Source organism: Lontra canadensis, unplaced genomic scaffold, assembly GCF_010015895.1.
Source record: "Lontra canadensis isolate GAN:19392208 unplaced genomic scaffold, GSC_riverotter_1.0 scaffold30, whole genome shotgun sequence".
Classification (NCBI taxonomy): Eukaryota; Metazoa; Chordata; class Mammalia; order Carnivora; family Mustelidae; genus Lontra; species Lontra canadensis.
The window spans coordinates 1,543,515-1,557,889 of record NW_022631024.1 but is presented as its reverse complement, the minus strand read 5'-3'; the positions used below and the strand labels follow the sequence as shown (position 1 = coordinate 1,557,889).

At 57.1% G+C, this 14,375-nt stretch overlaps 1 protein-coding gene across 6 annotated transcripts in view; it reads right to left on the bottom strand.

Moving 5' to 3' along the window:
- Nucleotides 1–1,255: 1,255 nt before the first annotated feature.
- RGS3 (regulator of G protein signaling 3) overlaps nt 1,256–14,375 on the bottom strand; it is a 116,222-nt gene continuing 103,102 nt past the window's right edge. For all 6 annotated transcript variants that reach the window (XM_032865662.1, XM_032865661.1, XM_032865663.1 and 3 more), the window contains 5 exons: nt 7,153–7,217; nt 4,233–4,334; nt 3,799–3,860; nt 3,006–3,172; nt 1,256–2,205 (listed from right to left, as the gene is read on the bottom strand). In XM_032865662.1, coding sequence (XP_032721553.1) covers nt 2,020–2,205; nt 3,006–3,172; nt 3,799–3,860; nt 4,233–4,334; nt 7,153–7,217 — 582 coding nt within the window. In that variant the 3' untranslated portion in view covers nt 1,256–2,019. The remainder of the gene's footprint in view (nt 2,206–3,005; nt 3,173–3,798; nt 3,861–4,232; nt 4,335–7,152; nt 7,218–14,375) is intronic.

Genomic DNA, 14,375 nt, shown 5'->3' with positions numbered 1-14,375 from the left:
GCCCTTGTTTCTGAATTAGGGGCACTTCTCTGCCCCTCGCTGTCCCTCCAGCCTCATCAAGGCTCGGGTGGCTCTGTGGTGGGAAAGTCCTTCACTGATTACAAGGCCCAACAGGGCTCAGGCCAGGTGCAGCGCCAGACCCAGCCCCACTCCTGGAAGAGCTCACACTCCAGTGTTAACAAAAAAGGCTGTAACACATACTGAGCACCTACTGTATGCCTGGCCCTAGGTTGGGCCTCCAGGGCAAACAGTGAGGAGAGGCACAGAGGAGAGCGTCTACAAAGCCCCATGTCCTTTGCATTTCCAAGTCATGGCGGGTGGACCCGAACCCAGGACCCCAGGTAAAGAATAAGATCCAGGGAGACGGAGCCCAGCCCCTCCTGCACCAACTCCATCTGGCGTCATGGAAGTCAGCCCAGCTGGGTCAGGCCCCACTCCAGGCGGCGCCCAGGCCCCTGACCCCCAGACCCTGGCAGGCTGCATGTGGGGGGGGGGGGTCCAGCTCTGGGTCCAGCTCTGGCATCAGCTTGGCCCAGGCTCCAGGCTCTCTTCTACGCCCTCCAGGTCAGTGGTTCAGGGCCTCCTGGGAAACACGGCTTTGGACCAGGCCTTGCCCAAATTTGCATCTCCAGTTAGGCACAGAGTGGGGAGCCTTCTCTAGGGAGAGAGAGGGATTCTCTGTAAGCCCTACTCCTTGTCACTTGCCCCGCTCTTCCTTCCTTCTGACCGGCATCCATGGGCCCATCCGCAGCCTGAGAGGCCGGCCTTGTCCACCTCCACCAACCAGTCCTGTGTCACCTGAAAGTTCTGCTAGAATCTCAGGGTTCCATGGGCAGAAGAATGAAAGGGATGTAGCCAGCTGGAAGCCAAGCTAGGACTCCGTCCTGTAGCAAGCAGGGGACAGCAATCCAGAGTACAGGCTTGGAAGCTAGCGGGGCTTAGGCAGAACCCTGTCTCTGCCACTTGCCAGTCATATGACCCTGGCCGAGTCACCCACACTGTCTGTGCTTCGCTCTCCCAATCTGTGAAATGGGCATAACCCCCGCCTCCCAGGCTGGTGGAGAAGATAAGAGGCTACACGGAACAAGCATGTCAGAGTGCCTAGGAGCCCGAGCCCCGGGGTATCGATGTGTGTAGCTCCGGGTTGGGAGGGGGGTGACGGCAAGAGCGAAGAAGCCGCCCACTGACCCCCACCCCGTGCCCCAGTCCACCTTGGGAAAGCTCAAACCCAGGAACACACAGAAAGGGTCAACAATGAGAAATAACACAGGCCTTTTATTTGCTCCAGAGCTTGGCTACTGTGTGGTCTGAGGGGGCCACGCTTTCCCAGGGCCCCCGAGGGACACCTCCCTCAGTGGGGGTGCGGGATTTCTGTGCGAGGTCACACGCAGCACTCGCCCCTCCAGGCCTCATCAGTCTGGAAGGCCCAGCTACCCGCCCCTGGTGCCTGGGACCAGCAAATCCCCTGAAACTGCAAAGTGGTGTCCACCCTCTTGGCGAGGTGGCTTTTCACAAGGCGTTGGTTAAAATATTGCACTTGTAAATTAGGAAAACCGATGAGGCAAAAATTTCCTATTACAGGACAACGTGCCAAGCATCCGACTACTGTTTAAATAAATAAAACTCAAGGTGGGGGTGGGTCTGAGCTGCGAGCCCCAACGCACTCCCCACCCTGGAGAGCCCTGGAGCCCACAGCTAGGCCTCCTGCCCCATCAGCCAGTTCTTTAAGGAACTTGGTCATTGCTGAGTCTACGCAGCACGGAGCAGCAGCTCCAGATCCGGCTCAGCCGGGGCCCCTGACCTGCCAGGGCCCTCGGGTCCCCTCGTACCAGGGCAGTGGGGACCGAACAGGGCCAGTCCTTTTCCTCCAGGCTGCTCATCCGAATGTCCGTCTGTCCGTCCGTCCGGAGACGCAGCCTCCAGGGGCTCGCTTGCCCCCTCCGTCGAAGAGGGAGAGAGGCAGGTGGGAAGGGGGCCCAGCCCACTTGGCGTGAACACGGAACTCTACCCCGGCAGCCCCTAGAGTGGGGGACTCATCTTCTTCTGGTTAATGAGGTCCAGGTAGAGGTCAGAGCGGAGGAAGCGCGGATAGGAGTCCTTTTCCATGAGCCCGAAGATGCGCTTCTGTGCCAGATCGAAGCAGCCGCGGGTGACACTCTGCAGGTTGATCTTGGTGTGCTCCCGCGTGTAGGAGTCCAGGTTGACCTGTGGGGGGCAGAGGGCAGTACGGGTCAGGTTCACCTGCAGGGGGCTGACCTGGGGGTGGGGGGGGCAGGAATGGGGCCCTTCACTTCTGAGCCCTTCTGCTCCCCATCTTAAGTCGTAGAGTGGAGACCCTCGGGGCAGCGGTTCGAGTCCTGGCTTGGTCCCTCACTGGAGGGCGGAGAGTTTACAGGGCCTGGAAAGACCACCTCTGCCTCGTTGGAATCCCAGCAGGGCTGGAAGGAGGCATGTAGCCCCGAGAAGACCGCCTAAGTGCTCTGAGGCCCACTGTCATATCTGTAGGCTAGGAAGGATGGTATACTCTTCTAAGAGTGCCACAGACTACACAAGGTCATCCATGGTAAGCAGATAGGGAGTCAGTCCACAGGTCATCCCCTGCAACTCGGTCCCCAGGGACTGGCCCTCAGTAAGCACTCACTAGATGGTAGCGACTCTGACCTGGGCTCTCAGAGACCGTCTCCTCGTTTTTAAAATGCAGATAATAATAAGCCCATTTTACAGGCTGTCGTGAGGATCCAATAAAGGAGTGCATCCATAAAGGGCTTGGTGGGTGCCCAGCATCCCATGCCTCGATGGTGGCCATTTCTGTTACTGATGGATTTCTGTTCTTCCCAGGGCCCCAGCTTGCTTCCTCTCCACCCTAGACACATAGTCCCCGAGAGTCACTCTGGCCTCTCCCCTTCCTGGGCTCCTCGTTGAGGCTGCCACGTACCTGTGGCAAGAGAGGCCACTGGAGCTGGGGGTGGGGCTGGGGGACCTGAGGGCCCAGCCCGTGGCCTTACCTCCTTGCAGGCCTGGATGGCAATGTACTCAGCGAAGATCTTCTTGGCCTTGGCTGTCATCTTGGACTGTGACTTGACCTTCTTGAAGTCCTCACAAGCCAGCCAGAATTCGAGGTTCTCCTCACTAAACTCGGTGCGAAGGAAGGCCTGGAACACCGCTAAGCCATCTGTGACAGAAGCCCAGGCCTTGGGATGAGAAGCAGAACTAGCCCCTTCTGCTCTCTGGACCCCCCCACCAGCCTCCCCTCTAGGGGCCTTTTAGGGTGCAGATGTGGGGAGCTTAGTAAAATAACCACTTCGGAGAGCCAGGAGCCCCGGGATGTGGACCCACCCCCTGCACGGCCTCTCCGTGGGCCTTGGCCATGTCTTGCCCATGTCTGTGCCTCAGTTCCCCTATCTGTAAAATGGGGGTTATGAGACTATCTCCTGGACCCCTGTGAGGACCAGAGGGATCCTGCCCATGAGACGCAGGGCACATTTGACCCAGTGGAAGCCCTCAGTACGTGGAAATGTTTATTGTTATTCTGGGAATCTCTGGGTCTGAGCACACAGGTCCCAGCGGCCTCCTGCAGGCAGTGCCAGCTCCCAGGGACAGGGAGGGGCTGGCAGAAGCCGGCTCCAAGGCCAGCCCAAGGGCCCCAGCCTCTCCCAACAGAGGGACACCTGATGGGACCCAGCAAAGAGGGAAAGGCGACCTCTCTGGGACCAGCCACGCTCTCTGGGTCTGGGAGAGAAGGAAAAGGGAAGGGGGAGGGGGGAGATCACACAGGGAGGGGAGCTGGCCCCCACTTACATTTGTGAAGCAGCAGTTTCTCCAAGGACTCACCCCATTTGAGGGCTTCCTCTGAGGTGGGCCTGAGGGGCGAGGGAAGGGGCAGAGTGAGGCACCGTGAGGTTCGGGGAAGTGCGGTGGCTGGGGCTAGAGGGGTGGGGGTCTCTGTTAGCTGCTCTTGGCCTGGGCAGGGGCTGAGCCCAGTGGAGGGGGTGCCCAGCCTCTCTCTCTGGGCCAGCATCCCTTCTGGGTCCCACCTCTGCCCCTGCTCGGCAACCGCTCCCCATGAGGGCTGCTGCTTGCCAGGTACCAGCCTCCCTCAAAGACAGCCTCCGGCTAACCCACAGCTGGAACAAGCCAAAACCCCCACCTTTCCATTTAAACCCACCACCAGCCCTGCTCCCCTGGGGACCAGTGGGTGCCTGAGGCGTCCCAGGGATGCAGAAAGGACCTACTTGAATGACTTCACCATTTTGTCTGCCTTGCCCGCTGATTGGGCCCCAGGGGACTCATTCCTTCGCCTGAAGATGCCCAGCTTGTTCTTCATGTCCTTGGCCCTGGGGGCAGAAGCAGAGAAGGGGGGTCGGTCAGCCTGGCACGCTCGGCCCCTGCAACCTCAGGGTGGGAAGGGTGCGCGCAGTGGAGGGGAGACACCTACTCCTTCATCGTGTGCCGCCTCTGTAGGTTCCCGTTGCGCGTGAGGTACATGCCTCGGAGCATCTCTGTAGGGCCCCCCACCTTGGGGCCCAGGACAGTCTGCAGGGAGCACCCCCAGCTCCTCACCCTGCGTCCCAGGGTGGCAGGCAGCAGCCGGCGTGTGCTGCAGCCCAGCGATCGCCGGGATCCCCACCGGATGACTGGGGCTCCCAGGCACAAGCCAGGCTGGGACTCAGACAGGAGGAGCCAGGAAATGGGAGGGACCAGGATGGGGAGGGGTTGAAGGGGGAGGGAGGAGGAAAATATCCCTCCTGGCCAACCCAGAGAGGGAGCCCGTGAAAGGGGCAAGTGTCCGCAAGGGGCGGCCTCTGGGGGCGGCCTCTGGGGCCTGCCCGGCAAAAAGCCAGGCCCAGTTATTTGTGACCGGCCTCCCCGTTGCCATGGCACCGCCAGGGGGAGGAGGAGAAAACAAGTCAGCAAATTGCTGGGAGGGAAGGGGGGAGGGCTCTGCCCACCAGGGTGGCAGGAGTGGCTATTTTTAGCTAGGAAGCATTTTTAGCCTTGCCACTCCCCCAGGAGGCAGCCCTTTTCAGGACTGGGCAAAGCTGGTGGCGAGAAAGGGGTTAAATGCCCCATGGCCACGTTTGCCCCCCTTGTCTCTAGACCCCCTACCCTGGGCAGCTCCAGGATAGCTCCTGGCAGTAGGCCTGGGCCTGTCGTTGGCTTTGGAGACACGCATCCATGAATATGTACGGCGTCCCACAAGTCTGAGTACGGTTTGAGCTCAGATAACTGCCGGAGTACAAGTCCTATAACCTTTCCAAAACGTCGTTTGGAATTTTAATTATGTAATTTTTTAATGCACACTGAGTTTTGTGGTTTTTGAATGACACATTTTTTTATTCTTAAGTTCTGCTCTCTGTTCTTCCGATTAAAGATAAAAACCGCTGACTGTAACCAAAGTTAAAAATCCAAAATGTGTTGGCAAAAATCACAAAGCTAAGCAAGTGTAAAAGAAATCTGAATAATTCAACTTTCACATGGGTATTTGTTGAATTTGTAGTATTTATGCTTCTGAAGTTGTTCGGGCTTAAAGCGGCATTAAGACTTCTGGGACACCCTGGGTGAGTCAGTGAAGGAGGCGGTACCCCGTAGAGGTTAAGTGTGAGGCTCTGGAGCCACGCGGCCTGGAGTTCAAATCCCAACTCCAGCAGTAGCCAACTGTGTGCTCCTGGTCTAGCCACCTCACCTCTCAGAACCAACCAACCATCCAGCCCCTCCTGGGGCTGTTCTGAGAAGCAAGGAGAAAATGCGCATAAAGTGTTAGCACATTGCCTGGGGCAAAAGTGCCCAGATATCCTGTCCTGCATGTCTGGGGCAGCTTCCCAGGGATGGGGACCCTGCTCTAGAAGGTCCAAGCCAATGAGCTAAGGCAGAGGAGTCCAGGGATGGGCAGTCCTCTGGGTGAGGACTGCCCCCCCCACCCCCAGAATGCCCGGTGGTGGGGAGGGGGCTGGACTGCCAGCATCGGACTTCCTGGGGCTTAGTGGTCTGACAGGGTGGCAGAGCTCACACAGGACCCGGGTGTTCCCCTGTGGGTCCAGAAGGCAGAACAGCGACCCACAAGAGGAAGCTAAAGGAGTACGTTCCTCCAATCAGAGCCATGAAGAGATGGAATGAGTGGCTTCTGGGGAAAGGACTCTCATCACTAGGGGCTCAAAGCCTACCTAGCAGGACTTCTGTAAACCTCCTTCAGAATAGCCTACACTGAGCTTCAACAGAACAGGCTCTGAGAGAAAAAATACATATATTCATATTTATACTCTCAGAGCCAGCACTCCAGGTATCCGATCTCCACTCCGCCGCGTACTTGCTGCGCGACCTGAGACAAGTAACCTCTTTCTGCTTCGGTTTACTCATTGGGCAAACAGGGTATGTGAGAGAAAAAAGGAAATGTAAAATAAAATAATGGTAAAGATTAAATTATACAATTTATGGAATGCACATAGACAGTGCCTGGCACAACAAATGTTAGTTATTTTTATTATCATCCCAGATTCTAAGGGTCCTTGATGAAGCTTTTAAGAATGTGAGCTTCGGGCATTCGAAAGGCCGAACCCATCCTGAAGAGAGGCTAGAGTTGGGACCGGCCAGGGAGAGCTCCAGCTTCCCAGGTGCCCACCCTCCACGGCCCCCCACTGCTGCACCCCTGGGAGTGACCGCTTTGGTGATACCTGGACCCAGCGATAGTGCAAAGGGCTATTTTTGGAGCATGTCACCTTCCCTAGAAGGCGGGATGGCTCCTGGCTGCAGAGTGAGAGCAGCCTATAGTTGCCGCAGGAACCTGGAGAAGGGCAGAGGAGATGGGGGAGAAAGAGTTTCTAGAGTAGTGGACGCTAGCCAAAGCAGGGGCCAGGGAAGTGGCTGTAGGAGGCATCTGGGAAGATTCCTGTCCTCCTCCCCCAGGCCCAACTGGCAAGTAATGGTGGGCACTACATAACCACCTGGAGGGGAGGGGGGGCTCCCCATGGCCTCCTCTCCATCCGGCCCCTAGTCTCCAGGGCCTTGGGCCCAGGTGTACAAGGACACCCAAGGAGAACCCCTTCTCCCCACCTGTACCCCTGGAGGAGAGACAAGCCCAAGGACCGAGGAGGAAGGATGGGTACGTGGGGTGCCTCCCTGACTGCAAGGTTGAGGACAGGGAACTTTCCAACGTACAGGTTTTTGCTTTTTCTCTTCCGAGAGGCTTCGTCGTCATCTCCAACCGCGTCAGCCCCACTCATCTGTGGAAGAAAGACAGACACTTTACAGCCTGGGCATTGAAGGCTGCTGCTGCCTGAGCGAAGAGGGGCTTAGGGATCCAACGGTGCCTCCAAACAGCCCCACCCCCTTTCCTGCATAGCTCCTACCCCTCAGGCGAGGGACAGGGAGGCCGGTTACTAGAAACTGTCTGCCCATGAAGCGTGGTTGGCTTGGCAGATCCTCCAGCCAAAGGGGTCTCCTCCCGGTGCAACCAGGAGCCTGGTTTGCGAGGGAGAAGCCGAAGACAGAGCAGAGATGGCTGATCTGGAGACAGATCTCTGCAGGCAGGAGGGCAGACTGGAGCGCAGGGGCTCCAGGAGGGGTTCTGCAGTGTGACTCGGCCAGTCACCATCCCTCGGTGAGCCTCGATTTCTTAATTTCGAAATCGAGATCCTAATGACTAACTCAGGCTTCTGAGGTTTGGCAGAGACCTGGGATTGGTCAGCAGGGTGGACAGTGAATTGTCCTACAGGCCAGAGAGAACCTCTCCTGCCTAAAGTCTTCCATGGCTCCCCAGTGCCCCCAGGATAACACCCAAACTCCGAGACATGAAACACAGGGTCTGCTGTCTTAGGATCTGGGCAGAAAGTTGCATTTGAACATCAGTTACAACTCCTTCATGTATCTCTTGGCCTGACCCCTGCTCCAGCACCCTCCTTGACCCTGCCCCCCAGCCAAATGGAAGGTCTTTGCCCTGTCACCTTAGGCCTTTACCTGTGCTAGACCTTCCACGGGGGATGCTTTTTTGACCCTCCCATCTCCCTTTACAACCCAGCCTCAGGTAAGGCACTTTAATTCCTCCTCACCTAGGGAGCACTCCCAGACCCTTAGATAAAGGCTGTGCCCCCTACACCTCTTTGGAAGTCCCCACCACATTCGAAAGAGCTTTTTCTAAATCTGTCCCCTCTGCTTGACTGTGAGATCTCACGAGCAAGGCCTCTGTCTGCCTGGGTCATCCTCAAAGGGTGAGCATCTCACTCTCATGACTAGGAGCTCAGCAAATACTTGTCAAATGAATGGAAGTGTCAAGAGAGGGAAAGCAGACTGGGAACAATGAGTCTGGAGGCCCTCGCTGCCTGAATCCCAGCTTGCAGCTGGATCCCCCCACCGCCCCCTTGAGGTGCAGACTGTACCTCCCCTACCTCTCTCTCCCCTCCCCCTTCCTGGTGCCATGTCCCCTTCCCGGAATGCCCTCTCTCCTCTTCCCCCCAGTCTGCCACTCCTGTTCTCCAGACCACTCCAGATTCCCACCATCTCTACCAGGGCTGTCCTCTGTTTCCCTTGCCCTGCTGGTGCTTGTCCCCTTCCTCCAGTGGAAATCCAAGGTCCCAACAGTGCCACCCTAGAGCAGGAGCCCAGGAAATGCTCCAAGATGGGAGAGGTATGGACACTACGCCCCAAGACAAGACAAAATACCACCCGGTGTGGATCTCAGCTCTGACTCCTCATGAGCCCCACCATGGGCCTTGGCTTTCCTCATTCGTAAAATAAAGATGGGCTAATTCTTAAAGCGGCCTTAATTCTGGAAAGAAAAGTCGCCTTATTCCAGATATAGCCAGCAGGGGGAGCTACTAGCATCGGTGGAATACACACCCATGCAAGGATGGATGGATGGATGGATGGATGGATGGATGGATGGAAGGAAGGATGAATTCGTACTGTAGACCAGACCCCGGGATGGGCATTATCCAGATACTATCTCATTAATCTTCAGCGTAAGTCCATATAGCAAACGGAGGTTCAGAGAAGTTAAGGCCCTTGCCCAAAGATACCCGGAGTTGAAGTGACAGCGGGACTCTAGGGGTGTGTGCATTTAAAGCCCACATCTCTCCACCAGAGGATGCTGCTACTCCAATGTAAGGATCGGGCACATTTTGAATGTTTTCACTAAAGACTCGGGGAAGTGCCACCTCCTTCCTGAGAAGACTGCCCTGCCAGGGTTGTAAACATGGGTGTGTACGTGCACACGCAGGCACACACCCGTCTATGGTGGGGACTCCAGAGCTCGGGTTTGCAGGAAGCAGGTACTGGTCCTATTTCCGCCGACTCTGGAGGAGTTTCTTAGCCTCCCAGCTTCAGCTTCATTAGCTACAGCATAGGTGGGGTGATAGCCCCCTGGCTGTCGGGAGAGTCACCACTACGAAGTCTTGGCCCCTGGGGCACCATGCTGGGCCCTCTGTAACGAGGGCTGCCCAGGTCATTGCTCAGTGAGTCTTCCCACTGCGGCCCCAGTGTGCATACTGGCTGCGTTTACTCCGGCGGGCTAGGCAGTGCCCGAAGCCCCCACCCGTGGGAAAGGGCCACAGGCGCTGGGCTTCCTCCCATTCTAACCTCAGCTTCCGTACTTTATCGAGCCCACACAATGGGCCTGGGGGCCACTCCCGCCCCGCCCACACCCCCAACCTCTGCACTATTGGGAAATGGGCTCTTCCTTCCACTGCTGGGAGGGAGTCATCTTTGGCTGGGACCAACCCACACCAATCAGCCCGATAGCCCAGGCCCTGGGCGCTGACCCCCAGAGCATCTGGGGAAACCCAGGCATTGGGGGTGTGTGTGGCTGCAGGCTAGACAGAGAAAAAACTGAGCCAGAAAGTCAGGGTTCTGATTCCCAGCCCTACAGTGGCCCCCAAGGCTCCTCTCTGGGAGCAACAGCAAGGCCTGCCCAGTACCCAGCACACTAAAGGCCTCTCCTTCTCATCTGCTCCCCACCGCCTTGCTACTCTACGGCGCCCTCCCTGCTGAAAGGGAAATGGAGGGGAGCCTCCCTTCACTCCAGGTAGGAATCCCTGGGGCCCGCCTGGCCCCCACCCAGCCACTCCAGGCACTGGGAGTTCCCTGCCCCCTGGAATAATAACTATAATTCTTACTGTAATTATAACTATAATAATAGTTGTGGTTAAGAGTGTCACTTCTAAACTGCCTGGGTTGGAATCCTACCTCAGTGATTTCTGAGCTCATTGACTTCAGCTGAGTTACAACCTCCCTCTGTCCTTCAGTCTCTGTATCTGTAAAATGAGGATAATAACCAGACCCAGCACATCGGGGTGTGGTGCAAATTAACTAAGTGAACACACAGGAAGAGCCTAGCCCAGTGCCTGTTATGCACCAGCACTCGCTGATCTCCAGCTGCGGTGGTTATGGTGCCTGGTTACTGAGCCCCCACTATGTGCCAGGATCTGCAATGAAGGGCTTTAACGTTTTGATCTCATTTCATCTTCACCACCGTTCTGAGAACTAACTGTTGTCATCTGCCCCTATTCGCAGGGGAGGAAACTGAGGCCCTAGGCTCCACGAGCCGGCAAGAGGCCAGGCATTTCAGGCCTAGCTCCAAAGCCCACCCACGACTAAGGGCTCCTGTCAGCTGGGGCCTCACCTGGTTCCTCTCACTGGTCTCGACCCAACTTCTGGGGCTCCCCAGCTATGCCTGGCACCAGTCCCCCACACCCCGCCCCTCTCTGACCTGGCCCAGCCTGGTGGACCCTGTAGAACCTTGTGAAAACACTGGGTCTAAATGCAACACGTATTTGTCTGGACATCGGCAATAATTCTTCTCTAAGCATTTTGTAAATAGGGGGCTAGATGGTACTGTCACAGCTTGAAGCTGGAAGGCATCTTAGGGGTGCTCTGGTCTGACCTCCCGCCCAGGTGGGGAGCTTGTTGTGGCAGTTAGCCTCTGCCCAAGCCAGTCCCTGCAGGAGGAGGGGAGAAGGAAGTGTGGCCAGGGAGGGGCTGCAGCCTCTGTCTCCTCACTGTCAAAGGACGACCCACAACCCTGGGCCACGCCAGGCCAGGCTGAGGCGGAACTGAAGGGCAGCAAGCTGGGCCCAGACACAGCTGCGCTCAGGGCTTCTCTGGCTCCCAGGAAAAGGGCAGATGAAGGCTCTGCCTGAGGGGAGCCAAGGGGCAGCCAGCAAGGCAGGGGTCTGGCAGCAGAGGGCGCTGTGAGACAACTCAACTCAGCATCGGGAGCCAGGCCCAGGTGATAGCCCAGGAGTTAACCTTGGTGGGGAGGTCTTCTCCTCTCTGGACCTCAGGCAGCCCATTTGTAAAATGACCAGAGCGTGTGGGCCGCCTCTCAGATCTGTCTGGTTCAGATGTTCCTGGTCCCAGTAGAAAGAAATCGCTCCACGCCCAACAGGGCAAGGTGACAGGTTGGGGGAGCAGTAACGCAGGGACTGTCGCCCCTGTGACAGGCAGCCGGCCCTCCGGGCAGCTCAGCTTAGCCACACAGCAGCACAACCACCAGCCCAGGGCCACACCAGCTCTGTCGGGCCCTCCTAGGTTTCACATCGTGACAGGATCCCTGCCACGGGCACAGAGCTTTCCATATACTGCAATCTTCTCGAATCCCTGGGACAAATCCAAGGAAGATTTAACACTCTCACTTTATAAGAGAAAATGAAAAGCTCAAAGAAAGACATAACTTGGCCAAGGTCTTACTTGGGACCAGGAAGGAGGAGGTAGAACTGAGATTTGAACTCAGGTCTGTCTGACTTCCCCTAAAGACTTCGTCCCTCTCCTCTTTGCCTCCTGCCTGGCACAGCCTAGAAACAGTGGCCTGTAAGTAGCAGCTGACCTTCCCGAGAAAGCCAGGCCCATACCAGACCCAAGCCAGGGAGATGGAAGTCATGAGAGAGCCCACTGCCTCCCCCCTGCCACAGCGCCCCACATCCAGTCCCTCACTAGCCTGAGATATGCAGGGTCTGGGGTCGAGCCAGGGAGGACTGGGCAGGGGGAGGCCACAGCCCAGCTCCGGCAGTACTTGCCGTGTGGCCTGGGACAAGACACTTCTCCCTCAGCCTCAGTCTCCCCACTGGAGGACGAGGACAAGGGCGCCCACCCAGCAGTGGTGCTGTGCACGCCAGGAAAGGGGGCTGGAGGCACTCTGTGAATGTTGGCATACCTGTTGTCACACTTGCCACCGCTCTCCTCCTCCTCAGCCTCAACACGATTCCCATTTATGGAGCACACACCGAGTGCCGAGAACCGGCACGGCCCGAAACGCTCCATTCACGTGGGGCTACTTAACCTTCTCTGCAGTCCCACAAAGGAGGTATCATTACCATACCCATTTCGCTGATGAAGAAACTGAGGCTCAGAGAAAGGGCAGGGAGTTGCCCCAGGCCCATGGGCCATGAGGGGTGGTACAGGGTCAGGCACTGGTCCAGCCTCGACCTCCAGGGCAGGGCGGGGCTCTCAGCGAAGCCAGATGGCCTCAGTGAGCGGGATGTCCACGAGGATGGACTGGCAGCCTGGCCACTGGAAACCATGGGGGCACAGCCTCTGAAGCCCCTGCCAACGCTGTGGCTTAAGCCCAAGAAAGGAAACGAGAGGCCCAGAGAGGGTGGGGGAGGCCAGTGAAAACCCAGGGCTCCCAGAGGAGGAAGTTGAAACCCGACAGAGCTGGTCCAGGCATATCTGCCCCCAAACAGGCCTTCGGATCAGCCGGGTAGGGGGAACTAGAAGGGTGTGCGTGAAGGTGTGGGCGTGTCTGCATATAGGTGTTTGTATTTACGGACAGAACAGAACATGGAAGGGTCTTGGGGAGCGGGTGTGGAGTCAGGATTGGGAGGCCTGGTGGCTAGTGAGCCCTGGGATCTCAGTGCCCACCGGACAGGAATGGCTGGGCCTGGTCTGAGTGAGCCTGAGGCCTTACCTGGGTAGGGCAGAGTTCTAGACTCTCTCTAGTTGTATCAAGAAATGGCCAAAGATGGTAATATTCCCACTGTGGGGAACAGAACAGTCCCTGGGGGGCTGGTCTAAAATGCAAGGTTCTGGGCACCACCTGCTGGAAATCCTGATTCTAGGAGCCTGGGGCTGGAGACTGAGAAATCTATGTATTAATAAGCTCCTCCTGCTCATTACGGGGCACATCAAATTTAGAACCACACGCGTCTGCAGACGAGGAAACTGAGATCCACTGCCAGTTCTTTAGATTTAGTTCCAATTTCCAGGCCCAAAGTTTAAGGCCTTTTTCGGTGGGGGTGGGGTGGGGGTGGGGTGGGGTCTCCCAGCCTGTCCTTCCAGTCCAAACACCCTGCAGCAGTGAAGTCAGCCTTCTCACTAGTGCCTGAGGTGAAGAAGGCCTCTGAAGCCATGGCCCAGCTCAGAGGGAAAATGCACTGGAATCCATTAGTCATGTCTGCCCTGGGTGTGGAGGCAGGAGGGGCAGCATGCGTGCCATGTCTCTGCCATCCCTGCATTTTAGGAATCCCCTGTTCTAGCCAAACGCTTCTACAGACGGTGTGCCCAGGTCACGTCCACTTTCACAGAACGCGTCTCATCCGGTCTTTATTCCAAACCTGCTCAACCGTCAAGTCCCAGCCAAGCGGCCTCTTGCTCCAGAAACTCTCCCTGATGGCCTGAGGCCCTGAGGTCTCTCCTCCATAAAATCCCAGGTCCCTGCCCTACCCCCCCGACCCCTGCCCCATGCACCTGGCCTTGGGCCGGAACTAAGGTCACCAGGCAACAGGCTCTTCCAGTTCATCCTCGACCCCCCTGGGACATGAGTGTAATTCATCTCTTTTTTTACAGAAGAACACTAAGGCTCAGAGGAGCTGTGTGACTCACCTAAGGTCACACAGTAAGTGAGAGATGGAGCCTAGGCTCAAGCTGGCCAGCAGGCTTTGGGGTCATGATGCAATCTTTTCACTGCTGGGCCAGCGTCTCCCCCCACAGACAGCTCACAGCTCGCAGGCTGAGAGCTGCCGCACACATTCCTGCGGCCTCGCAGTGGCACAGAGCACAGGGCCTGGCACATGGCAGGGAATCAATAAACACTTATTCATCTATTTATAAATATTTGTGAGAGGCAAATAGCACGGAGGGGATGCGCTCCAGCCCTGGAGCCAGAATCCAGTGCTGGGGCAGACATTTATAAACCACGTGGCCTGGGGTGAGTGAGATAACCCCAGAGTGCCTCGGTTTCCTCATTCGTGGGGAACCACAACAGTCTCTCCTTCATAGGACTTTGGCGAACGTCAGTGAGGTTAGCTTAGAATTGGGGCGCCTGCAGGCTCAGTCAGTTAAGCGTCAAACTCTTGATTTCAGCTCCGGCCATGATCTCAGGGTCGTGAGATTGAGCCCCGCATCAGGGTGGCAGGGGGCGCTCCATGCTGGGCGTGGTACCTGCTTGGGAT